Below are 25,419 nucleotides of genomic sequence, written 5' to 3'. Positions count from 1 at the left end.
TACAACCTTTATCCAATGAGGAGAGAGAACGGCATAAAGGGGCGGTCCTCTCTGTGTGTGCAGCCAAGGGATGTGCGTGAATGTGGTGACGTAGGGACGAGGGCGGGGACTGCTAACTCCATCGGCTGACAGGAAGTTAGCCAAAACGACCGGATCGCTTACTTCTGCTTTAACACAGTTTAATACCTATATTTGAATATAAAAATCTTTGTTTTTTCAAAATAAAAGAGCATATTTTGCAGTGCGCCTTCATTGTGACCAGCCTTAGGTCACACCTGTGTGGTGATGATACTGTGTAATCAGCATCAAAACTTGTATATTTACAGTACTGATGCTTGATTTCAACTTTTTGAGTGAACTTGCTCCACTAAATATTAGAAGGACATTTACCCATCGCTTCCCCTCATGCAACTGACAGCTACAGTTATTGGTTGCACTGTTGAGTGATAGTTTACGTGCAAAACATATAATATGATATGATCATAAAATGTTCTGTGCAATTAGAGTCCAAACTCGCAGGTGTCACAGATGTGGATTTCATAGCTTCAAAAAATTATTCAAATTATTCTGGCACTAATGCAAATTAAATATTCATCTGTGCTTGATCAGAAGGAAATGTTTCATCATTTCGCTCGGTATTGCCCAGAATTTCCCTATTTCCCTCTTGTTAAAGGTGAAACACCAGCAGAATGTGGAGTAATGAGACCAGACACAGCGATAAAGTATACTGTAGTTACAGCAGTAAAAGCACATGACTATAATGTTTTTTAATTAAGAAAATGATTTAAGTACTCTTCTCCAGCATTGATCATTACTTTCATTTCATCTGTGCCACTACACCACTGATGCACAAGCTCATGCACAAGCTTTTATGACGTGCATTTGTATAAAGTATTCCTGTGTGTGTGTGTATGTGTGTGTGTGCGACCTCAAATCTTCCCTTTTTCGTTTTGTCCGATTTGGTAATAATTTTCTCTCCTCTTTTATTGGACAGAGAAAGAGAGAGGTCCTGATCCAGCCCTCTGAGGGTTTTCTGTACATCTCTCCCTCCACCGCATTCCTTTTCCCGACTATAATAATTTGTGCTCTTTGCATATGTGTGAATAAATAAAAAATACCAAAAAAAACAAATCTAGCTGCTCTGCCTGGCCTAGACTTTGAAACTGCATCTGTTTTGCATTACAGCGCGCATTCCTGCAGGTAAATCCGTTCCTCAGCTAAGCGTCAAAGGACCCTTTCGGAGATTTATTGCTATACAAGACCTCCTGGGATTGTTTGTTTCATTTCATCTGCACTGCAATCAAAGACACAGTCATGCCAACAGCATTTTGTGTATGTGTGTATATTTGTTCGGCTATGTGTAGGTGTGTGTGTAGGGGGGTTGTCTCGGACCTGGCTGGTGTTTGTGTGTGTGTGTGTGTGTGAGTTGGCTGTCAAGGTGTTTGAGCCTGATGGGGGTTGCGGACAGAAATGGAGAATAGCGAAGGTTCACGTACCTGTCACACTCTGCTTCCTACATGACAAAGACTGTCTAAGCTTTCCTCTCTTCTCTCCTCATATTCTCTCACTCTGTTCCTTTCCCTCAGTTCTCTCTCTCTCTTCTCCTTCCTCTACCCCTGTCCGAGGTCATTTCTCTCCCACCATTGCCGCTAGTCGTTCAGTTATTCCGCTGCTTATCTCTGTCATCCCTTCACTTTCGTTCAATTTCTGCTTCACTCCATTCTTCTCTTTATCGCTCGGCTCCTCTCAGGAGTCCATTGCTTTTGTCTCTATATACGTCTCTGTCCTCTTCCTTTTTTCTATTTTTTTTTCCTCCTGCTGCGCCAGACAGACTTTTTTTTTCTGTCATCAGCCTATCTCCATCCACACTTCTTAACAGCCCTCAGTCAAACAGTGAAATACAAGTGGGCAGCCACTTGTCATTTGTTTTGAGTCTTTTCCCCCCAGACGTCCACATATTCCATCACAAGTTGTCACTCAAATCCCCCCACACGCCTTCACGCCCACAGACGCACCCCATGCATCAAGTTATGTTACAAAACACCCAATATAGGCTCGTAAACATGGCCATTTCTTATTTTAAGAACAGACAACAGAGTAAAAATATGCTGTATAGTTTTTGCAGGCGACGTTCTCGGCATCTTTCATAATGTATTCTTTAATCACTGTGTCTGATAGAGAAGGGTTACACACCATCTGTCAGTGCTGGGTGACAATATCAAGATGAATGATCAGATTCACCTTCAACTATAAATACATTTTCTCTCAGTCTCATCTCCTATTTGGATCATTTCCAACATATCTGTCCTGTTCACTGACAGCATAACCAGTTGAAGATACCGGCCTGTCTTCTGATTGGTTATGTTTATGCATAATATCTACAGGTTTTGCAGCTATGGTCAGGTTTTTTTTTTTACAGGTATTTGTTTTTTGTTGTTTTTATTTTTTGAAATCTTGAAACTTTGACACTACATGCCATGTCTGTGTGTATTTCTTGTGGGTAGGTGATGACAGAGTTCAAAGGGCAACCTCGACACTGTCATGAGGTCTGTGTTCCCAACACATTCGCCCTGGTTGCCACAGAGACAGGGGCCGTGGGTCAAACAGTGAAAGATTAAAACAGAAGTGAGCATATACTGTATGGTTGACTGAAGGAGCAGAGGTCACGCAGAGGTCACGATACAGACATGAGCACCTGCAAAGTAACACAAAAATAATCCAAAGAAGATAAATGAGAGTCTGTTTAATTTTCGGTAACTGAGATCAAATCAGAGATCAAAAGAGGGGGCTGTGGGGGAGGGGTCAAGTGTTAATTACTGTTGGATTGATATTAGTAATTATAGATAGTAGTTATGAAGATTTTTTGATAATATCGCATTGAAAACATAGTCATAATGGCATGGTTATATAATAAATCCCAACAGTTCGTGAATGTTCTTGCCATTTTCACTTTAAATAAAATAAATTCAAATCAGTAGGACTGTTGTGGATTTAGTTCATATCTTAGATTAAAAAAAAACAGGATATGATATTATGTGTGATAGTAGTAGATGTTTTTCTCTAAAAACGAGTGGTGTAAAACCTAAAAAATATCACATTCTCCCTGTTTTATGAAATATTAATTAAGGATTAATCATCCATTTATTAATGTCAGATAGGCTATTTATACATTCTGAATAGATCTGGAGATCAGAATTCAGTACAGGCACTTATGAGGAAATTCTTGGCCTAGTTTAAAAAATTGACCTCGGCCAAAATTGACCGTACTCTGAAGGCATGAAATATGAGCAGTATGGGTGGGTTAATGGAATCCATCATTTCATGTCTGCTACCGGATGACTGTAACATGATTATTTTCTTATTGATGAGTTGGTCTATATAAAATGTTATTTAAAAAGAAAAATTGTCCACTACAAGTTTATAAGACAGAAAATACAGCAAATTCTCACACTAATGAAGCCGAGATTCTGTGATTAGAGTAGGAATTATTAATCACCTATCAAAATATTGGCTGTCTGCCAATCAGCCAATTAATTCAGATCTCCATATTTAGTTTTACTTTTGTCACAGCATGCTGTTAGAGCAATCGTGTTGTTTTATAAATGGAGCTGTCTGGCTTTGGAATTAAACACACATAGACGGGAGACACACACACACACACACACACACACACACACATACACAAAAAGACATAAGCAGACAAAGGCGATCGTGCGTCGCCCCTGCTAGACGTGAGCTGCCCGACGAACAACAGTCTTACCCCAGCAACACAAAATCTTCTGCCAGCCTCATTCTGATCTTCAGACGCACTCTGTCCCGCTTGACTGAGCTTGTGTTGTCCACTTATACGCACACAGGGGCAGGCACACATACACACACGCACACACACGGATACACATACAAACAAGCAGCGAGTGGCAGCATGTTCGGTGGCAATATTATTAATGGGGTGTGTCTAGGCTGTCGTAAACATCTCCCAACAGCACTCAGTGGAAACAGGCGCATAGCGACACCCCCGCATCTCTCTCCATTTAAGTAGCCGGGAGGTTTCTGCAGAGCACCTTGCCTGCATCTGCTCCACACAGCTCCAATCCCTGCGTCTCTCTGTATCTCCTGACCACAAACCCCTATATTAATCCTGCCTGCATCCTCACATGGACCAAATAACACTTATTCTCATTCTTTCCTCCTTCCATTTCCTCTCTATCGCTCTCTCTCTCGCTCTCTCTTGCTTGCTTGCTTTCTTTCTCTGTCTTCTCTCCCCCTCCCTCACTCCATCTGCTTGGGGTGAAGGTTTGTCTTGATTAGGGGGACTCTGTTGGCTGGCTCTTTTATCACTCGCTGTGCAGAAAGGCGCAAACTGGCAGTGGGCAAATGAAAGCCCTCTATCTCCTCTGGTGCTCAACTCCCACCTCGCTCACCCCCTACACTGGTACTCCCTTTCTTTACCTTTGTTGTTCTTTTCTTACTTAAACTTTGTTTTTTTGTTTTTTGTTTTTTTAAAATCTCATATGCTACCTGCCTCTCCCCCTCTTGTGTTTTTTCTCTCACACATTTCCTGTCTGGACCATTTCCTGCTCTTTCTTGCTCTACTTTATTTCGGCTTATTGAGTTATTCACTCCCCATCTTCTCTGTCCTCACACAGCCTGTGCAGGGGAATATAGCTACTCACGTCTGTGCAGAGTCCTCACCTGCGTTTTCATGCAGACAATGAGTCAAGTGGTCATCAAACCGACCCACTCTACATACAAATGAAACCGGCTTTCTCAGCCTTCGCAGTCGTGAGTAACACCACGGCGGAGTCTCTCGCCTCGTTTTGTCTCGTTCGTACAGTCAGAAACAGTGGTAGAAAGTCTCCAGTGAACAAGAGCTGTACAGTGAGAAGGGAATGTGGGAGCGGGGTCTTTCTGAGGCTCTGCTGCGAGTGCTTTTGAGTTTGCATCAAAGTTGGTGTTTGGTCCCTTGCGGCACCCTTACTAGTTTTTCTCTATTTACTGTCTGTGTGTGTGCCTGTCGCTGCAACACAAAGAAGGAGAGAAGAAGGCTGAGAAACTGCACACACACACACACATGCATGCACATAAATGCAGACATGGGGACACACAATAATTCCATACCAATATAAGAGCTGAGCTTGGGTTACAGGTTAAACGCTTGATACATCCAATAAAAGTGTTCTGCCAGTGGAAATTCCACTTCAAAGTCACCTTCAGAAGGCGTATATGTGCAGATGGCATGTGACTGGAATACTGTAAACTGGCTGCAACCTTTATTTACCTCAATGAAAGGGAGCACCAGGCTTTTATTAGAGCCAGGACATAATTTTTTCTGACAGGTCCTCGGCTGCTTTTGTTTCTAGAAGTGATACACTGCTGTTCTGCAGAAAACCTTCATTGTATTATGGGTTCACAGCATACACTTAAGGAAACTACTACATCTACCGCAACCTCTGCTATACTCGTGCAATGCATTAATCTGGCCATAATAGTTGTGCAATTGATCAAAAAAACATGATTTAGTGCTGGTAATTCACACAATGGTAATTAGTCTTGTAACCAAAGCAGAATCAAATAGGAGCTCATTGACTTTCGGACTTATTGACCAGCAAACAGAAGCAGGACTCTTGTGATGCAAGTTGCAATTACGTTTGCCCAAGAGGTTAAGGATTTCATGTCAGTGCTAGTTGCAGGATATTGTGTCTATAGTCAGAACACATGGGACAGCCTGTTCCTCTATATAATCTTTTGGCACCTGTGCACAGGTTGCCAAAGATGCTGAGGAAGGATGGAGTGATGGATGGAAACAAAACAGTGGAAAATTCAACATTGTTAAATATAAAAGCATGACAGCTGTGTAAAGTGTTTGTTGCAGGCTCCTTGGTTCTGTTTTGTGCCTTCTCCGTGCTTGCTACGGTTCATATGGTGCTTTTAGTTTGAAAGAAATGTCATCCCTTTTGAATGGAAAACTGTCTCCTTCAAGAATAACACTAGAACACACACAAAAGTATCAGAGCTCTTAAAGGTACTACATGGACATTTCATGCAGCAACAAACAAGAACTTGAGTATCAAATAATAACCTCCCTGCATGCAGCATTAGCAGTTTTTGCCTGGCAGTGGATCTGTCTCTACACTTCACGACTGTGTTGTGTAGTCCAACCTGTGAGTGATAAGTCCAAAGGGTTCCAACCGGCCATCGCTGTTAATAATAGATGACTGACTACTTTTACCCTGCGGTGTTATAAGTTCATACCCTGAAACACTGTTATTCTGTCAGTCAAGGAGCTAACCACAGTATTTGATCTCCACTCTGAATCTGTGTGTGCGTGCGTGCGTGTGTTTTGTCTCTATGTGAAGATGTAGACGCATGGTGTACAATGTGAATGTGTTTGTGGATTTCTCTGTAGCAGTCTCGTTTCTGTGTTGTTTGCTTGATCACGAATCTTTTTCACACTCACATTGTGGGGACTCACTTTTCATATGAGGACAAAAAAATAAATAAAGTCCCCACAAGGTCATATTGTAAGATATTCAGACTTGGTTTTGTGATTGAGAACATGGCTGAAGGTTGGGGGGAAGCTCTGAGTCAGACATATATAGCTGTTTGTGTTAAACAGGCTATTTGTTACTTTCTTCTGCTGTTTCTTGCAAGGAGCAGGTGCTGGTAGTGATTGTCGCTTGACAAGAGCTTTGCATTGTGCTTAGAGGACGAGAGGTTCCAATACACCTCTCCGTCTGCAGGACAGATTGTGGGCTGCGGTGGGTTTCTATCGGAAACTGATGAGACGTATTGGGGCTAGCAGATTAGCATTGCAGGAAAAAAGAAAAGAAAAAAAGACAAGAGCTAACCTTGCCATTGCTTTTCCACTTCTCTGGAGACAGGTTCTTGGCAAATACAAGAATGAAGTCTGGTGCTGAACTGAACTGACTGATAAGAAAACAGCCATTAATGGCAATGCTGGCTATGTAGCAATAGCAAAAAAATTACAAATACCTCCTCTAAAGTCTGAGTGAACAAGACGGCTAATTTGATTTATAGAACACTTTTCAAATGAGTGATATAAAGTGCTTTGCAGAGAGGTGGAGGTGGAGGGGGTGGGGGTTGAGTTTTGAGATCATTTTAAAAAATGCCCTCAGGGGATGACTTCGAGTTAATTTGATCTCAATACAAGTGTGTGTGTGTGTGTAATTGTGTGTGTGTGTGTGTGTACCTTCAATAGCGAACGGTTTCCCCACAGTGAGCAGTTTGCACTCTGCATCAATAGAGACCTCAAAGTCCAGGAGGGCTTTATCCATGATGAACGCATCCAGGGCAGGAGGATCTGTCCTTCACCACCAACACACACACACAGACACACACACGCACATCAGAGGAAATGGAGAAGCATTAATTAAATACAATTAACCTCAAACTTTTGTAGACCTGTAAATCTGATTTACTTCCCCGGATTTTCTCAGACTTGTACAGGAACCTTGTACTTTGGGGCTGTCAACCTACTTCGTCATTTATACAGAGGATGAGATTAACTACATTCTAATACACTGTGTAAACACATACATCATTACCTAAACCAACAGCCTCTGTGGCACACTGATAAGGCATTACACACTCCCGAAGACTCTCCCTACTCCCGCTATATCGATCCAATTGACCTTAATTGACCCCTAATTACAGACGGTGCCTCTGCTGTTGACCACGGCCGGTAGAAGATTCAGGATACAAAGTGAAAAACTCATTAGATTTGAATAATACACTTATACGCACAAACTGAGCGATAAAGAAGAAAAGATGCACTTTTGTTGACACGCACGCCCAGACTTCCAAAATCTACAAACAAACTCAGTTACACGCACGTTTGCGCACAGACACATTCGCATACACCAAATTTAAATGTCAGCCAGATAAACAAGTATAAATGCATGTACTGGTTCGAAGCACACTCGCGCACACGCATAAATAGTCAATCTAATGGGGAAGCCAAACCAGCCTGATCAAATTACCTGAAACTTCTTGTTATTCAGGACGTTTGCTGCTGAACAAAAGGTTGACTTTACAAAGTCTTTGCTCTGCTGGCAAAGCAGGAAAGTCTGTTTTTCTCTGTCTAGACCTGTCAAACAGGAGGCACAGGGGGGAAGGGAGGGGACAGACACTTCTTTTGGGACTAAAGAGGGTCGCAAGCTATCTGATGCCTGGGCCCTGGAGTTGTGTTTGTGTGTGTGTGAGGATGCATCACACTTGGCATGAAAGTGTATAGGCACGACTGCAAGTTGTAAGCTCTTGTCTAGGTATGTGCTTAAGCTTGCATTATTTCCTCTGAGCCAGTACATTAATGTGCAGCTGCATATGTAGCCTCCAGCGTTCTCTCACCAGGAGAAGGTTTTTTTCCTGTCTAAGATTTGAGTGCAGTATTGGGGTCAGTAGTTCTGCCAACACAGTATTTTACAGCCTCACTCTGGTTCCCTGCACTGCTGTGACTTCCACTTCTGCCTTGCCGCGCTCGCAAACAAACGCTCCCTTCATCTGCCGCGTTCTCATCCTCTTTCTCTGAACAAGCGCTTTGTATCTTCCCACTTGTACCACTAAGTCAGCACATGCACTATCTCAGCATCTCTGCGGGCGCTCTATGGAGGAGGCATTGTGTCTGGGAAGCATATGTGGTTATACGGTAGCTGTGAGTTGTGTTTGCTGTGTGTGTGTATCTGTGCTTGGGTAAACCATAGTTTGCATATTATGATTTATTCAGCATATCTGAATTCAAATTGTGTAACATAACTAACTGAGCTCTCTATATGTGTCGTACCTGAATATTTCCATTTCAATATATTTTGATTAGTTACAGAAGAAGATTACATGCATGAGTAAAATCTAGTTCCATCTTGACTGAATAAAACAGTAAAATGTGACTAACACATAAACGCATCATGTATAATAATTCAATGATATAAAACTATAATAGTACAACACACAGAGATCTCTCCCTGGATTATAAGTAGTTTTACTTTCAGTAAAAGTACAGGGCGCATACGTAATGCGAGCCCTCTCCCTGTGTCGGCTGGGCTTGGCTCTACCCCCTACATCACCCCCCATGTATGAGAGATATAGTGGCTGATGGATGATTGATGGGTGGATTTTGCATAATTTAAAACTTATTTTGCACATTGCAAGATTTGTACATGTCAGGATCTGAATAGTCCCTCAACCATGACTAACTGTTTAACTGCAGTCATCAAACCCAGTTATTAAAGTTATTAAACACAAGTTATTAAAATGTGGTCTGATTAAAAATAATATATTAAGGTAATTCCCTGCTTCCAAATTTACTTTTGCAATGTATTAGATATGCTGTCTAACTCAGTAACATGAAGTGCCACTCCACTGAGAATGTTTTTATATTGTGACACTGTGGCATCTTATCCTGTTTCTGATCAATCTGAATGTTAAAAAAAAAAAAAGTAAATAAAAGAAACTGGTAATGTGCTTTATGCAAACAACAAGGAAGAAGAAGAGGAAGCTAAGGCTACCTGTACTACTAGAGAAAGTGAAGATTTGACTTCTTACTCCTTACTGATCATCAAATCAAAAACCTAAGTTGTGTTACAATAAAAGTTATGTGTCCAGTGAGTAAAAAACAAACAAACAGGTTTTATGTTATTAGCACAATCGAGACCGGTTGTAACATGAAACAGATAATAGGATCTTCTCAGCCTCTCAGGTCATGTGGTACTGTAGCAGACTAATAACTATTCCCGGAGCAAACTAAACTTGAAGAAGCATCACTTAGCTACCAGGCCCCACAGGGCCGGGCTAACAGCCAGCAAATATAAACTACCTTTAATACCAAGTTAAAGTCCTTTATTTTCTCCTTTGCCTTTGGCTGAACTTTAACCACTTACTATTATCTCAAAGTACTTTCTTATTTCTCTCAAAATTGCTCCTATCCCTTAGATTTATGTTTTTTATTGTCTTGTTCTGTATCTCTCTTTTTTATGTATTATGTAAAGCACTTTCAATTGCCTTTGTGAATTAAATGTGTGATAAAAATAAACTTGCCGTGCCTCTTTGCTTTCATCTGTTCTCTATCCCCATTCGACATCCAATTCAACCACTCGTCCTCGGCCCTAATTGCATCAATTCAACACTTCATTTAAAAAAAAAAAAAACCTCAGTTATTTTCCCTCATAAATTGCGTGGCCTTTTGTTAATGAAATTTATGTGATTCATACGCTTTCACCTCATTTACACTTTTGTGCTTAAATGCCTCTGGATAAGGTAGATCTCAAGCTAATGCAGGGTGTAAGTATATGCAGCTCACATAGTTATTCAAATCTCTCTCAGATGCAAGAGCAAACAACATGTTGAGTGTGGTATATGTGAGAAAACATCCACAGAAGGCTCAGACACAACACTGCAGATGGAAAAAAAAAATTCTGAGCAAAAATCAAACGCAGAACTTACATTAAACTACGTACTCCTATGATTTAGGAGCAAATGTAAACAACAGTCTCTCTCAGCTTGAAAACCAGAGCGTTGCATCCATAAAAAGAAACGTTTGTTCTTGTCAGTATACACAATTGTTATGCACGGTATGCATGGAAACGTAAGTGCAGAATACAGATAGCAGATGTAAACAAGACTGCATTGTTTAGGTGCGGATTTGATTTTAATCAGAGGTCTTGTCTTGTGCATGGCGCCGTGCATGTAAGCGTTTGTGTCTTACTTTAACATGTGCACGCCTTCTGGGGTGGTGGGCTGGTTGAAGCGTCTCATGTAGTCGTGCATCTCTGGGAAACTCTTCTTCATGTAATCCTCGGCGCTGCTCTCCCTCACCGTGCCGAAACGGAAGCCCAGGGAGGGATGGTGCAGCTGGGAAGGGGGGGGGAAGAGGCGGGCGGCACAGGAAGGCATGGGTGGAGACAGCAGTAGAGGTGATTATAGAGCAAAGGGAGTGAGGGGGGAAAGGGGGGTGTGGATATCATGATGGGGCTCATATCAAATTCACTGTAGCCCTGAACTCCCTACAGGGTTTAGGGATATGGAAAGCGATAATCCTTCACAAATAATTCCACTCTTTACTCATTAGCTTGTCCTTGTGTAAGATTAGTTTGTGTGTACATGTAGCTGTGTCTTTGTATGTGTGTGTGTGGGGTGAATGCTGACATGCATGCAGCTGCAAGTTTGTGTCCTTGTGTGCGGTCTAACCTTGTCGTCATGGATTCCCGAGACCTGCTCGAAGGTCTTCTCCCCAACCATGACGGCGGCTAGGTTGGCAGTGTAGCTGGACAGCACCAGTAAGCAGAAGATAGCCCAAAGATTCATGAGGAAGCGCCCCGTCCAGCATTTAGGAGTCTGCAGAATGGAAATGTATCCCAAGAGTTTTAGTTGTTGTTGTTGTTGTTGTTGTGTAACTATTAGCATAGAAAAATAATTAATCAGAACAAAAAAGGAGCACAAACAGCAGGTCTGGATGATGTGAGAATCTAAAAATATCTCAAAGTGAAAAAGATGTCATGACGTCAAAACAAGAATTAAACTGCATGACAGCAAACAACACAGGATTCTGAGCTAACAGAGTGTATGAGGAATGAGAGCGCTGGTTAAAACAAATTAGAATACAAATGTGTGAAAAAAGGGGGGGGTGCTTTCAGGTGCTGACATAAATGCACAGTCGTCCCCTAGAGGCTCCTCTCAACATCCTCTTTCTCCTCCTCTAAATTCCCAATTTAACTCCAGAATAAACGTAATCAAGTTAATCAAAACAGACCAGGGGAAGAGTTACTGCAAGAGAGCAGCGCTAACAAAGTGTGACTGTTGGTGAGACACATCAGAAATATCTTCCCATGAAATTGCTCGCCTTGGGGAATGAATCCACCTGAACACTGTGATCATTTATTTACTTCACCAATTAAAATCCACTTAACAGAAGGAAAAAGAGATGAATTTCTAGTGTTTTAAAAGGTTGAGATTAATGAGACGTTAATTATACAAACAAGGTTGTAACCCATTATTGCAAAAGTGTTTGAGATGTTTTGAACTCTCAGCATAATTAGCTGGTGAGCCGAAAGAGGAGAAAGAAAGAGAGAGGGATGGCACGCTGCGCATATTACAAACACAGATTCTCCAGTAATATTTTTCTGTGTAGTGCTTTGTTGAAGATAATGATCAGGATGCCTTTGGGCACTGCAGTGCTTTATGTGTTTTCTTCAGACGGTAAGCAAAATTTCATATTGTGCTCACAAGCTAAGTGCTGATAACACGTCACTGAATGTTCCTGTTCCCCTCAGATGCTGCTGTTGTTGTTATTACGCAGGTCAAGCTTTCTGTTCGGGATGAAGTTTAGCTACAGTGATAACGGGGCTGAGGCAGACTTATGAAGGTGCCAGGTCAGTTATTAATTTAAGAAATAGCAGGTAGGCTGTGTGATTTCAGACAAAGCCCGAGAAAAAACAGCTTCCACTTTTGTGTTTCGTTTCAGCAAGTTAGCTGACATGACTTAGCTGCTTTTTAATGTTTCTCACTTACAGCACAGACTTAGTGGCTTCAAGTCCATCTGCATCATATGATACGGAAAAATGAAACATTTTATTTTATAGGTCCATAAATTCTAAGAAGTTTGTTACATGCCTCAGAGCTATAAAAGTTAGCTAATATATACTGTATATGTATATAGCATAATGTCCACAAATATAGGATAGACTGAATGGGGATAAGTTTCCAATATTAAATTAATGCATGAAGTAAACTTTTTAGGTTTAATTGCAGAATTTTTTTTTCTGGTGCATTCATTTGTAAATCAATGCAAACTAACTACAATAACAATGTCTGTTTCCTCTAGCAGACCGCAGGGTTCTGTCCAGAAATCTATTAGGAAATAAAATAAACAAAAATATAGCATTACCAAACAAAATATATATATATATTATACTGCTATTTCATTGTCACACGAGCTTAGCCACTCGTTTGTATTCTCAAAGGCTATGTTTCTGCTTTTCACTCGAATAAAAGGGAACGGCTTTTGAACCCTGATCGCTGCAGGACCAGTTTCCACAATGAGGAGAAATAATAGGGTTACACAACCAATGCAGTAATTATTGTAAAGGTATGTAACCTCACGCACTAAAGAAATAATGTTCAAGTACCACTGCACAAAGTGAACTACTAGCTGGACAGACATGTTTAATGATTACAACTTATGTTCCTTGGATTTCTGCTCTTGTATTTTTGGTTTTCAGCAGCATTTTCTCCAGTTGACATATTTTATGACAGACTTATTTCTCCAGGTGGCCTTAATCTCATTACATTTTTGACTCTCCAGTGAAGGTTTAGAATTCCCCACAGCATAAATAAACTTGACTGCTTGGCTTTGACCCGGCACACAGAGGTTCAGAGAGCCGCTCAAGGACATTTTTACAGGTCATAAGGCTGCTAATGAACACAACCTGTTAATTGACACATTGCCAGTTGCAAGAATCAAACCTGTGACCTTTCAATTATGGGAAGGTCTGTCTAATCACTTGGCCTCTGTTCCACTGAAGTCATTTTGCACTGCTTCCTTTAGGGACAAAATGTGATTATGCGCTTGTATAGAAAAATTACAGTGGGGTGGTTGCACACAAAGTGGCACGACAGGCAGGATAGGCAGGAATAATTTACGCAAATAATGTCTCGGATATTTATCTGAATGTGCTGCATGGAAATGTGAGGCGACCATAAGCTATCATAGTGATGGATTCATGCACAGTATGTTGCTGTTTAAAAAAAACAAAGATAGGAGGGGATACAGTTGTTTTTCATCGCCATTGTGTGACTGTGGATGTTGCGTGATCAGTCAATTCTGACAACCTCTAAAGAATACTGTTACTGCAAAGGTTATTTTCATTATCTCTACACAAATGACATGCAGTATTTATTCATATAAACAATTGCCTAACTGTGAGGATTTGACTTCACACAGCCATCATATTTATCTCATAGGAACCCTTGTTTCCTACCCCTCCAACATTGCCCACCCACTTGCCCCCTCCCCTTCCCATCATCCGGTGTCTACCCACCTCCATGGCACCCTCATTCTGTGGCTTTTCTCGTCACTGCTTACCCACTTACCCTTATAACCCTATCTCGCCATCTCTCACTCAACCTCCCTATTACCTTCTTTTAGAAGCCCATTTTCTGATGTACACTTTCACCTTTTTACCCCCTCCCCCCACCGGCCTTCTTCCCCCCCTCTGCCTTCTTGTTTTCAACTTTGTGTCTGACTACTTCGGGGAATTAACCTCTACTCGCTCCCTCTTTTCCCACCTTCATCTATCCCCATCATCCTCGCCATAACTCCTTCAATCTCTGTCAGCCCACTTACCCTTTCGCCTCTCCCTCCCTCCATGTGCATTATCCTCCCTGTACCGCTCTACTTCATCACTGCCTACCTTCTTAACCTCTCTCCTATCTATCTTTTCGCATGCTTGGCCATCTCTATCATATTTCACAATGCCTCCTTCCCCCCTCACTCTCAACTTGCCCTCACTGTTTGTGTGGTCTCTGCCCTCTTCCCTCTCTCTGCAATTTCTAATCACTTCCCCTCCCGGCCTGATGCCCATTTATCACAAAAAAACAATAGAGCTACTATACCTTGGTGGCGACAGTGCGTCCGAACAGTATGGCGTAGCAGAGATTGAGGGCTGAGGAGTAGGAAAACACACGCAGCCTGTTCCTTCCGTGGGGGGTCATGCCGAAGGGGCTGTTCCACTCGTACAAGGTGAGGAAGAGCGCAGTGAGGTGCAGCGTGACGAAGATGCCCACCCACATGGACCAGTGCAGAGGCCACATGAAGGCTCCGATGGGAGCTGCAGTGTCTCGACTACGAACCTGGTGGGTCATAAAGAAACACCTGTGCAAGAGACTGGCTTGATACGGACGATTACTATCTGCACATTATGTGCAACACTGATTGATATCAGCATGCGGTCTGTAGCATCTAGTAGACTTCTCCTTAACTCTCCAAGGCATAATTAGTTTTTTTTTTCTTTAAATTGTGCACATTGTTTTGTGCTATTCATCATTTTTTGCAAGGACAAGAAATCACTTTTTCAAATGATGGAGTTCTCATTTTCAAATGGAACTGTATTGTCAGATCATATTATGCATTGCAGTTTGTCAGCCGCAGAGGGAGATGTTAACAAATCAAAGAATAACTGCAGCATGTTGGAGGAATCTGCTAAGACGGCTCCACAAAATGCCTCTCAAACTCATTATACGCTCTTAGACTGGCTCACATATTGAACTTTCATAATTAACGTGCCCACTGAAAACTCAGCAAACTAATTATTCCCCAACTAATGATCTCGAGTTGCTCACCAGAAGACTGGGCGAGCGGGGCAGAAGGGCAAAATTAAGTAGTTGCAGACTGTATCGTCAAGTCGTACTGGAATAGTGTCAGGCACAGAGAGAACGAGATTGACGAATCAAAGTAACACTGAGACCCGCAACGCCGCCACTGACTCGCAATACAGAATATTTTCAGAACATGCCCCGTGTCGTCTGCAGGCATTAAAAATGCAAACTCAAAAGCTCAAACTAATGATGACTTTGGGCCATCGTACCAGAATGCCCAGGCTGGTGGAGTAGAAGGGCGAGGTGAAATCGATGACTCTGCTCCTGGCAGAATTGATGGAAAAAGAGGTGACAGCCATGTCAGCGGTTCCACTCAGCAGATCCCCGACCAGCCCCGTCCAGCGTCCTGTCCCGCTCATCGCCCCGTACTTCCCGTCTCCCACAATGTAGAGGTCAAAGGTGAAGCCCATGTCTTCTGCAAGTTTTTCCAACAAGTCGACGCAGTAGCCATAGCAGCACTTCCTGAGGTCGTCCGGCAGGTCTGAAGTGGAAAGAAGTGGTGATGATGAATTTTTTATCAATCCAGGTATTCATGTACATGCCTTGGAAATGTAAAAGGGATGGGGGGTTACTTCTGGGAATTTGTCCATGGATCATGGAAAAATATTGATGGATCCTCGCAGCACATCTCAGCTCATGTGTTTTTAATTAGCATAGTGTCCAGGATGGATAAACATGGAGTAACATTAAAGAGAAAAATGTAACAACCCTTGGGAAAATAAGTCGTGTCAGCGAGATGGAGACGCTATAATATACATTTTTACACTTTTGGCCATTTTAGTTTTTCTGGCAAAACCTTTTTTGCAATGAGAGAGACCATCTGCTGATTCTAGTTAAAGAAAGTTAGAGAGTTTGATATTTGTTGCTATTCAGTAGGGTGCATGTATTCTACACTTAATAGTTGTTATTCAGACATATAGTAGCTGGCCTTTCTTTGACACTGTTGTCTTGATCTCTTATTGATTTCAAGACTTTAATCCTCTTCATTCAAAAAAACCAAGATGTAGCTATGCAACCAAGCCCTTGAGATTGCGCCTGGTATTTTTTTGAACCGGACTGACTAGCCATGATCCCTTATTGATTTTACTACTAGAACCTACTTTAGTCTTAAAGAGGAGGAGTACAGGTTCGGCCAGTTACATAGCAATGAGTTCTAGGCCAAAAGGTCTCAGACATAACATTTGAGAAGCTTCAACTTAACATAAAGAATTTATATCAGGTGTATTTCCGAGTTCAACGGTGTACCAGTACGTCACCGTGAAGTGCCAAAGGAAAACTTACCATTGCCCTCTGACTCTGCAGCAGTGCTGTTCGGGTTGTGCAGCTGGTTGAAGAGACTCTGGATGATGTCGGACCGGTTGGTTCTGGGGTCCAAGCAAAGCTGCCCAGCTGGACACAATCCGTCCTCGTCCACCTCCCGCGTGAAAACAAACGGGTGCTCCACAAGCGTTACCACGCGTAGGCGGTGTCCCTCGACAGAGAGACCCGGCCTCCAACGTCCTCCGTTGTTGCTGTCGCCCTGGCCGTCCCCTCCCCTCACCCCGGCACCGAGACCCTGTCCTTGGCTGCTCCCGAACCCACCCACCAGCCCTAGGATCCCTCCCTCTAACACCAGTCTGCCCCGGGTCCACTGGCCGACGGTGACCCAGGCTGGCTGGCCCAGAGCGCCCCTCTTCAGACTCCACACGTGGAACAGCTGGGAGGACAGGACCCGAGAGAGCCCGGCGTCCACCTGGATCAGGCCCGTGGCTCCAGTGAAGGAAGTGTTAGAGAGAAATCTTATGGGACAGAGAGAGATACAGGACAATAAGTGAGAGATGAGAAAACTGTGGGGAGAAAAAAATGCAATATTCATGTTGTGGTGTTGTACTTTAGAATTGTAACCTACAATCATGCTCTAGGCAAAACCAGACAGATGGAAAAAAAAAAAAAAAAAACAGGGGAAAAAGCAAGAAAAAAGTTACAAACGGTGTTGCAGACAGGCATGGTCTGGCTGTGCAGCTTTAGCAAGCCTAGTGTCAGATGGGTAATTGCATCTCCCAGAAAGTCATAATTAAAAGTTAATGCAGTGCAGAAAGGGTCTCCTCCTATCTACGAGTCCATACAGACAGTCATTGCTATTCACCTCACTTGCCTGGTGACCCGCATTGGTCTTTACGGTGGAATATATTAGGGAGAGCAATCCCCGTACGCTCATAAATCTGCCCTGGCCTCTTGAACCGTGCCAGGATTGTTAGCTCATGTCTTAGCATTTGATCATGTGGACATCGCCAGGTGACGTCTCGATGTGAAGCCGTACTAGTGCTGTTTGATCATGTCTTGATTAGTGAGGGATTGTCATGGAGGTCGTTGTAAATCGTAAAGCGTTGTTTAAATGTTAACGTATGCAGGGATCATTGCAGTGGGCCATGTGTTGAACCGTGTAGGGACTGTTGATTGCGTCTCGGGGTCAAGGATAGAAATGGCAAGTTTTCTTTCCTGTTAATGGAAAAAGGTTGGTAAACCCTCTCCTATGGAGCACAGAAATAGCATTTCTCTCTTAACATCTCTCTCTTTCCCTCCTTGTTTTAGTCTTTCTTTTTTTGTCTCCAGCCCTCATCTCCAAGTTATATGAATTGATGAGCAAAGATAACGGCCGCTGCGGAACTTTCTCCATTAAATCCGGGATATGCAAAGGAAAATTAAATGACTAAATTGGCCATGAGGGTCATTAACCTAAACCTCCGAGCCTAGATTGTGCTAAAAGCTTTTCTGAACCGCACAGAATGAACACAATACATGGATGCGTGTCAGGATTTGCTTATTCACCTTATGCTTATGTTAACTGCCTTCATTTTTTACCTAGTGATATACCACAACAGCGCGATATCAATTCATAAACCCATTCCTTGCACCATAATTCCCAAGAACCTGATTAAAAATGACTCTGATTTGAAAGTCATTCCTATCCTATTCCACGTTAACTTATGTTTCCTCATCAGCAGCTCTCTCTTTCTCTTCGACCATAAAGCGGAAGTGCTAGCCTTGCCTTGAGCTGAAATCACTCATGGTAATAGCGGGGCTGAATCATCATATCCCATAGACAGCAGATTCATCAAGCCAACCCACTCCAGACTCATATACTATAGTGTAATGGCTGCGGCTGGCCACCACTGGTGGAGTTTATGAAAAAATTAACCATAAGCTTCACTTTACATCTGTTATAGGCAGAGAAAAGCAATGCACTGAACTCCCCCCTCCTCTTACCACAGTTTGTGACATTTTTGGATTCATGCCCAGAAGAGAAGAACCTGAGATAGGGGAGTGAGATAACACACAGATGAGAGCAAAGGGTGTGAAGCGTATGGCATATTTTCAAACGGCTCCTTTTTTAGTTATGGCTTCTTTGTTGTTTGCCGTTGTTGTTGTGTTGCTCTAGACCAGAAGCTGCATTTAAAGAATGACTGTGGCTGTCAAAGCAGGTTGATAAGTCAGCCAGGCGGTGTCAGAGAGGGATGGCTTCCTCTCACTAACACCTGGCCCCAGTTTACTCAGTAAATGTCAGCAGAGTGGCCGGTAAATGATGACTCTATAAGAGAGTCCCAGGCATGTGTCGCACTCTCTTATCACTCCATCTCCTTTTAGTTTGGAGGAAAGTTTACTCCCTCTGTCTATGTCTGCCTGTCTGAGGGGGGAGGGGGGGATGATACGAGGCTTGCTTGTTTCAGTGGTTTTAATCTCTTCAGGGAAGATAGAATCAGCGTGGCAGCTGTGTCGAGTGAGATGGCACTGACTGGCAGATCTCACTCTGATAACAACAACCCTCCGATCTATTTCCCTCCCTTCTTTCCTTTTGTCTCCTCCCTCACATCCTTTTTCCAAACAAGTTTCTCCTTCCTTTTCTTTGACTTTATTCCTATTTTCCTTCTATTTTTTTTTCTTCAAAAAGCTATTTCCTACTTCCTTTGTCTTTCATCTGTTTTGTCTTTGGGAACTTTCTCCAATTGTATTTTTGGGAATAAGTACCATGGGATTTTTTTTTTATTCTGGACATTCGGAAGAACTACATCAAAAGTGGCTATAGTTTCTCATAGTTAGCTCTATCCTCATTGTGCCAGTGCTTTGAATTGGAAACAGTAATATTGTGTGTGCCCCCCCGCTCCCCTCATACACCTTCCTCTCTCACTTATATCTCCAGACATCCCCTCTCCCTCCCTGCCTTTGCTGCTCTGTCCCTTGGGCATTGAGCTGTTAATTGCCTTTTCCATGTGGAAGTCTCTCACTTCCTTCAGCTTTGTTAGGGCTCTCTGGAGCAGTGGCATGTCGGGCTGTTGCAGAGGGGGGGATAAGAATCAGGCTGTACACTGGAGGGCAAAGAAGTATAACTGGACTGGTTTGAATATTGCGATAGAATGACCTCTTTTATCAGCCTCTCACAGGCCAGGAACAAAGGTCATTGATACCATATTGTGGCGAACTCCATTATAAATAGTCCATTCAGATAGTGTAGACAGTGTCCTAATTGGCCTGCCACAGAAAGATTGTGGCTTCCCCTGGTGTCCTTATGAAGTCCGAGTTAGTTTAAAAGCACAACTTGTTGTTAGATTGTTAACATTATAAGAAGTTTTAAGGGGAACTATGCAAGTCTGGTCGCTTTTCCGCTGTTTTGCTAACGCTCCTCTCGTCCATGTGCATTTTTTTTACAATGAAGACAGTGAAAAATCAATACATGGAGCGGCGGATGACGTTACATAATATAAACGATGTTACAACGTGTGTATTTTTGTTGTTTTAACCGTCATAAACAAAAGATTGCCGGTTACGGAGTGTGTTTGTGTCACAGTGAGCAGAGATGAGAGCTGGGACACCGGGACGGCGAACGAGTAACTGATGCTGAAAGGTTGGTTTTCAGCCGTGAGACGCCAGGAAGGCAGAGAGCCTCCGTTCTCACTCATAACAAGTCACAAGTCATGTAGTTAACTATCACAATTAGTCTGGAGCTTTTTAATTAAGGTAAAAATGTAGCATAGCCACGGGAGAAATCCTGCTTAGTTCCTCTTTAACGGCACGGAGCTTTGTAAGGCTGCACGGTGGTGTTCTGCAAGAGATCAACAGTGTTGTTACAAATCAACCAGAGTGGTACGTTAACGCAAAAAGTGCACGGCAATGCAACAACCAAGAGTTATTGAGACATTTCACTTAAAAAAAAAGTCATAAACGTCGACCTCATGGTGGCACAGGAGGAAAAGTAGGGGTATTAGCAAATAGTCGGCTTCATCCTCCATGGACCATTAACGTCTGTACACAATTTCAAAGTCAATCCATTCTATAGCTGTTGAAATATTTTAGTCTGGGCTTAAGTGGTTCGCAGGCTGACTGACAGACATCTCCATCCATTAATCTACGTTGCAAGCGTGGCTAAAAATTAGCACTTTCATCACATTAAACCTATTAAACCGTTTTTTCACTCTAATAACGGATGTCCAATAATGTCCTTTTCAAACACGGCTCCCTCTCCACTTGTTTTAGCCTCTGGCCCTCCATGCCAAATGGTTCTGGCATCCTGGTGTTCAGTTAAACTGCAGAAGGAGGAAACACCCAGAGTCCAAAGCTCGTGATAATGTGGGTATCGCTGATCACTCTCGGCTGGCAGGCACTGTGTGTGTTCAGTATCGCGCCGCGGGTTCAACTCAAACCACAAATCCACTGATGCCACACGACCGACCACAGGAGTTGCTGTTTTATCTGAAAAATACTCATATCAACTGACAGAAGAGAAACATTTCACTGAGTGAGTGAGTTTGAGGCTTGGGTTTGGTGCTTCAGTGCAATACTCCATATCTGCCACATATGAAGCTTTAGAGAAGTCATAAAGTGTGCGAGTGAGGGTTTTTTTTTTCTGTCTACAAATGTGAAGATTTCATTTTATAAGTGAAAAACGTTTAAGGTTAAATATGTATTTCAATATGTGTGTTTTTTTTTCTTTTTTTTATTCCTGCTTGTGCATGTGTTATCACGGAGCGCACCTTGACACAACCCGTGAAAGCTGTCAGAGGCCTTTTTAGAAAAGCTGCAGGGATTCAAGCGGCAGCAGCGGTAACAGCAAAGAGAAACAGATAAAACCCTCTGGTGTCAGTCTGTGAATCTGTATGCCATAAAGACTTCCTCCACACCCCCCAGTATGACAGCACTGTTCAGAAGTAGCCACCCCCACGGTGCAGAGGACGGGAAAGGGCAGCAACTGGAGCGTACAGTGGCACAAGTGGAGCCAGTAAAAAGTTGAAAAACTAATGACCTTACAGACATTTAGTGTGACCAGATGAACTTAATTGCAGTTTGTCAGTGTCATCCATGGATCAGCTGATGAATGAAAAAATGTATACACTTTTTCTGACCTTGTCCAAGCATTATAGCCCCCCCAGGAATCACTTTTGAAAGAGAAATGGGATGGACTGCTAGCTGCAGGTGACAAAGAGACTGTTTACCACTGCTAATCCTGTGTCGCCTTCAGCAATATATTTCATTTTTAGGGGACGTTTCTCAATCATCTACTTTGCTGAAGTTTTCTTGGGCAAATCCCCGACCAAATCTCTCTGCCGCAGGATACTGCTGTGGAACTGATCCCGATCTTAGAGCCACAAGTGCAGCGAAATTGATATTGTTCCAAGGTATTAAATGGTTTATTCAACCAAATCACACACAAAGGGAACATATTTAAAAACTACTTTCAGCCTCTGAAAAAAGAAAACCCTTTGAAAAATGTCAACAGCTGAGGTTTGAGGATTATCTGGTAGCTGGAAGGAAATATTGCCATTTCAACAACTGCATCTTTAGTTGGGTAGTTAGCCGTAGAGGATAACTTGCTAACATGAACACTGATTCCCAGCAGATATTACTTTAAGGGATCACACCATTATTATTATTTTTCCTTGTTATGCAATGCTTAAACCAGATTATGCTAATTTAGATCTAACATTGTCAGTCAGTACCAAACAGGCCCTTACTTTGGGATTGGTGTCATGTTAGAAAACATTATTCTTTAAAGGGATAGTTCCACATTTTGGCAAATTTGCCCATTATCATAATCCCTATAGTCATAGCAGTAGGTTTGTTACCTTTATTTGTCGGTGTAAGCTATTTTTAGAATGGCGGAGCAAAGCCGCGAGCTGCTCAGAGCTTCGCTACGGAGGCTAATGGGATTTCTTCATCCAACTCATCAAATACACAATCCAACAAATCCAAAACGCTCTGGTGGACAAGTTGTGACCTTCACATTCACCACGCTATGAGATAATAACCGAACGTTACGAGACAGAGTTGTTTTCGAGCTAAATTCATGCAAAACTGCTGATGCGCATTCCCATCGGGGACAGTTTTTCGGCAAGCAGTCTCTGCATTTGCCTTGAAAACAACTCAGTCTCATAACGTTCTGTTACAACTTGTCCACCAGAGCGTTTTGGATTTGTTGGATTGTGTATTTGATGAGTTGGATGAAGAAATCCCATTAGCCTCCGTAGCGAAGCTCTGAGCAGCTCGCGGCTCTGCTCCGCCATTCTAAAAATAGCTTGCACCGACAAATGTAGGCAAAGGTAACAAACCTACTGCTATGACTATAGGGATTATGGCAATGGGCCAAATTGCCAAAAAGTTGAACTATCCCTTTAAGCAAAATTAAAGTTTAATTCAACTTTAAACCAAAATTATCTGCACTGTTGGAGAGGACCATGACAAATAGAGGAATTGACCCGTTGTGTGTGTGTATAAGTGTGAGTGTGTATACCTGGCCAGATATTGTCCTGAAGTGGGCAGATCATGTCGGTTGGGTTTGTCATAGCAGTTCACCATGTTCTGGATCAGAGCCAGGTCCGGCCTCACCATGGTCGCCGCGGTGACCGCTCGTCCGATCAGCTGCAAAGCATCCCGGATGTAGAAACTGATGGGTTTGCGTCCGACCTCCCCGTAGGCCAGCAGCCCGAGGGGACCACCCAGGGTGTGTAGCGAATCTGGAGACAAGGGGTATCCCATGATCCACTGCAGCGCCGGCAGCAACGGAGCGAGGCGCTGAGCGGCCCGCAGGACAGAGGAGAGACACTCAGGATCAGAGCCCAGGAGGAGAACCGAGGAGAGAGGAGAGGGGGAGCGCAGGAAACGAGTGGAGAGGATCTTCAAAGCCTCTTCTTCCATCTGATCCTCCCTCCTCTCCTCGCTGGCCTCCCCCCTTCTTTCCCCACCCCCCGTGATGCGGGTCAGGTTAATGATATCCCACAAATGCCAGGTAGAACCACTGTGCCTCTGCAGGTGAGACAGAAGCCCGTCGCCCCCTTCGTCCCACCCGGGGCAGATCACAGCGGCTCCTCCCCAGCTCTCTTCCCCCTGGCTTCCTCTGACCCTGTCCCCCTCTCCTCCCTGCAGGACTGCCAGCAGCAGGCTGCCCAGGGTCGAGGGAGGCACACGGGCCGACATCTGCAGGTGGAATTGGTTCTAAAAAGAGAGAAGACAGAAAGAGTTGAAAGAGCAAATTAAAAAAATCAGAGGAAAGAGAAGAGAAAGTAGACCGAGGGGTGAGCAAAAAGGGAGCAAAGAAAAGGGAGGAGAGAGGAGAGAAAACAAGATCAAAACAAAGATTAATAGATATAGCCAAACCCCACCACCTCAGGCCTGAATAACATAAAATCACATTAAACGCAGCTTTTATGAGCACCCGCGCACTGCAAAACAATCCCTGTTGCTGCAGTAATTCACCACAACACTGATCAGAAACAATCAGTCACATTTGTTCATTATCTCTCACTCTGAATGAGAAACGTCGCGCTGATACCAAACAAGGAGTCAATGATTCGCATCTAATCTGCAACATCACAGTTGCCTTGGCAAGACAACAGTAGCATCCACAGTTCATCCAGAAGCCTGCATTTCCAAACCCCACTGAAAACACTGGCTTGTTTCATACTGTTCCAAAATGGATAACACTGTTGTCCTTGAATGCAGCTCACAGATGGACCTTCCCCCTCCTTCCTTTGGGGGCTTCTATCCATTCTTCATCCTATCAGTGCTCCAGGCAAGGTTGAAGAAGAGGGAGGCGGGCTGCTTTTTATATAGAGAGCCCAAAGTTTAGCTTAACATGACTTAAGATTTGCTTTGAGTGGCCGACCCTCAGTGAACCGAGATGAAAGATAAACACTACAAACTGTGCTCTTCTGAAACACCCTCCAGCACGAATGCGTACACATTCTCCTTATGTTCGCAACACATGTAAAAAAAAAATGCACACTCACCAAAAACACACACAGAGAGTACTTAATTAAATCTGTGCGTACACTGTCAACCTATGCAGGTACATTCAGAATGTATAGAAAAGAAGAAAAAAAAACCTGCAAAATCCACACTCGTACACCCTGCCTATGTGTGTGAAGATGATACATCTAAACCAAACTGCAACTCACACTCGCACACAGTCATTCAAATGGAAATATCCCACCCGGGAGTACAAAGTAAACAGAGCGACCCTCTGCTGAAAGCCCTTGAGTCCCTAAAGAGAGCCAGAAATAATATTTGGCTGAATTCTGAAGAGACACGGATGAATTAATGCAGCATCTGTATTTATCCTCCTGGGATAGCATAGGTGTGTGCGAGGGGACAAGTGAAGATGGGCCTCTTCGTTTGAACTCAGTAGGAGGGGGGCTTTGGAAAAGGTGGCGTTAGTGGGGGGTGGTTTGGTGCTGAGATGATGGTGTGTGGCACAGAAGAACAGAGAGAGGGAGGAGGAGGAGGTGCCTGTACCACAGGTGCTGGCGTTATTCAGCATATTACCGTCAAGAATGAAAATAATGTCATGCACATTTCCTCAAAGGCCTCAGAAGTCAAAAATACAACGATGGAAGATCAAAACTGATCCTCGAGGCAGCTGGAGGAATTAGTATGTAAATCTATATCTGCTCTCATTCTAGGTTTCTGTGGGTCTGATCCATCTGAGCCATCTATGCCTTAAATATTAATGTACCGCTAAATGTTAATGTATGGCCGTCTTGTTGTTATACTGAGTAAAGCATACGTCAA

General features: G+C 43.1%; 1 protein-coding gene across 1 annotated transcript in view; it reads right to left on the bottom strand.

The window, feature by feature from the left end:
* grin3ba (glutamate receptor, ionotropic, N-methyl-D-aspartate 3Ba) overlaps window positions 1–25,419 on the bottom strand; it is a gene marked incomplete at both ends in the record, with an annotated part of 67,144 nt that overhangs the window by 7,500 nt on the left and 34,225 nt on the right. The window contains 7 exons of the mRNA XM_083998042.1: window positions 7,211–7,326; window positions 10,718–10,863; window positions 11,200–11,346; window positions 14,623–14,859; window positions 15,594–15,865; window positions 16,666–17,162; window positions 23,144–23,844. Coding sequence (XP_083854168.1) covers window positions 7,211–7,326; window positions 10,718–10,863; window positions 11,200–11,346; window positions 14,623–14,859; window positions 15,594–15,865; window positions 16,666–17,162; window positions 23,144–23,844 — 2,116 coding nt within the window. The remainder of the gene's footprint in view (window positions 1–7,210; window positions 7,327–10,717; window positions 10,864–11,199; window positions 11,347–14,622; window positions 14,860–15,593; window positions 15,866–16,665; window positions 17,163–23,143; window positions 23,845–25,419) is intronic.

The sequence above is a fragment of the Trachurus trachurus genome, assembly GCF_905171665.1.
Source record: "Trachurus trachurus genome assembly, chromosome: 22".
In the NCBI taxonomy this organism is placed as follows: Eukaryota; Metazoa; Chordata; class Actinopteri; order Carangiformes; family Carangidae; genus Trachurus; species Trachurus trachurus.
Note: the sequence above shows the minus strand (reverse complement) of the source record. Positions and strands in the feature narration are given on the sequence as shown.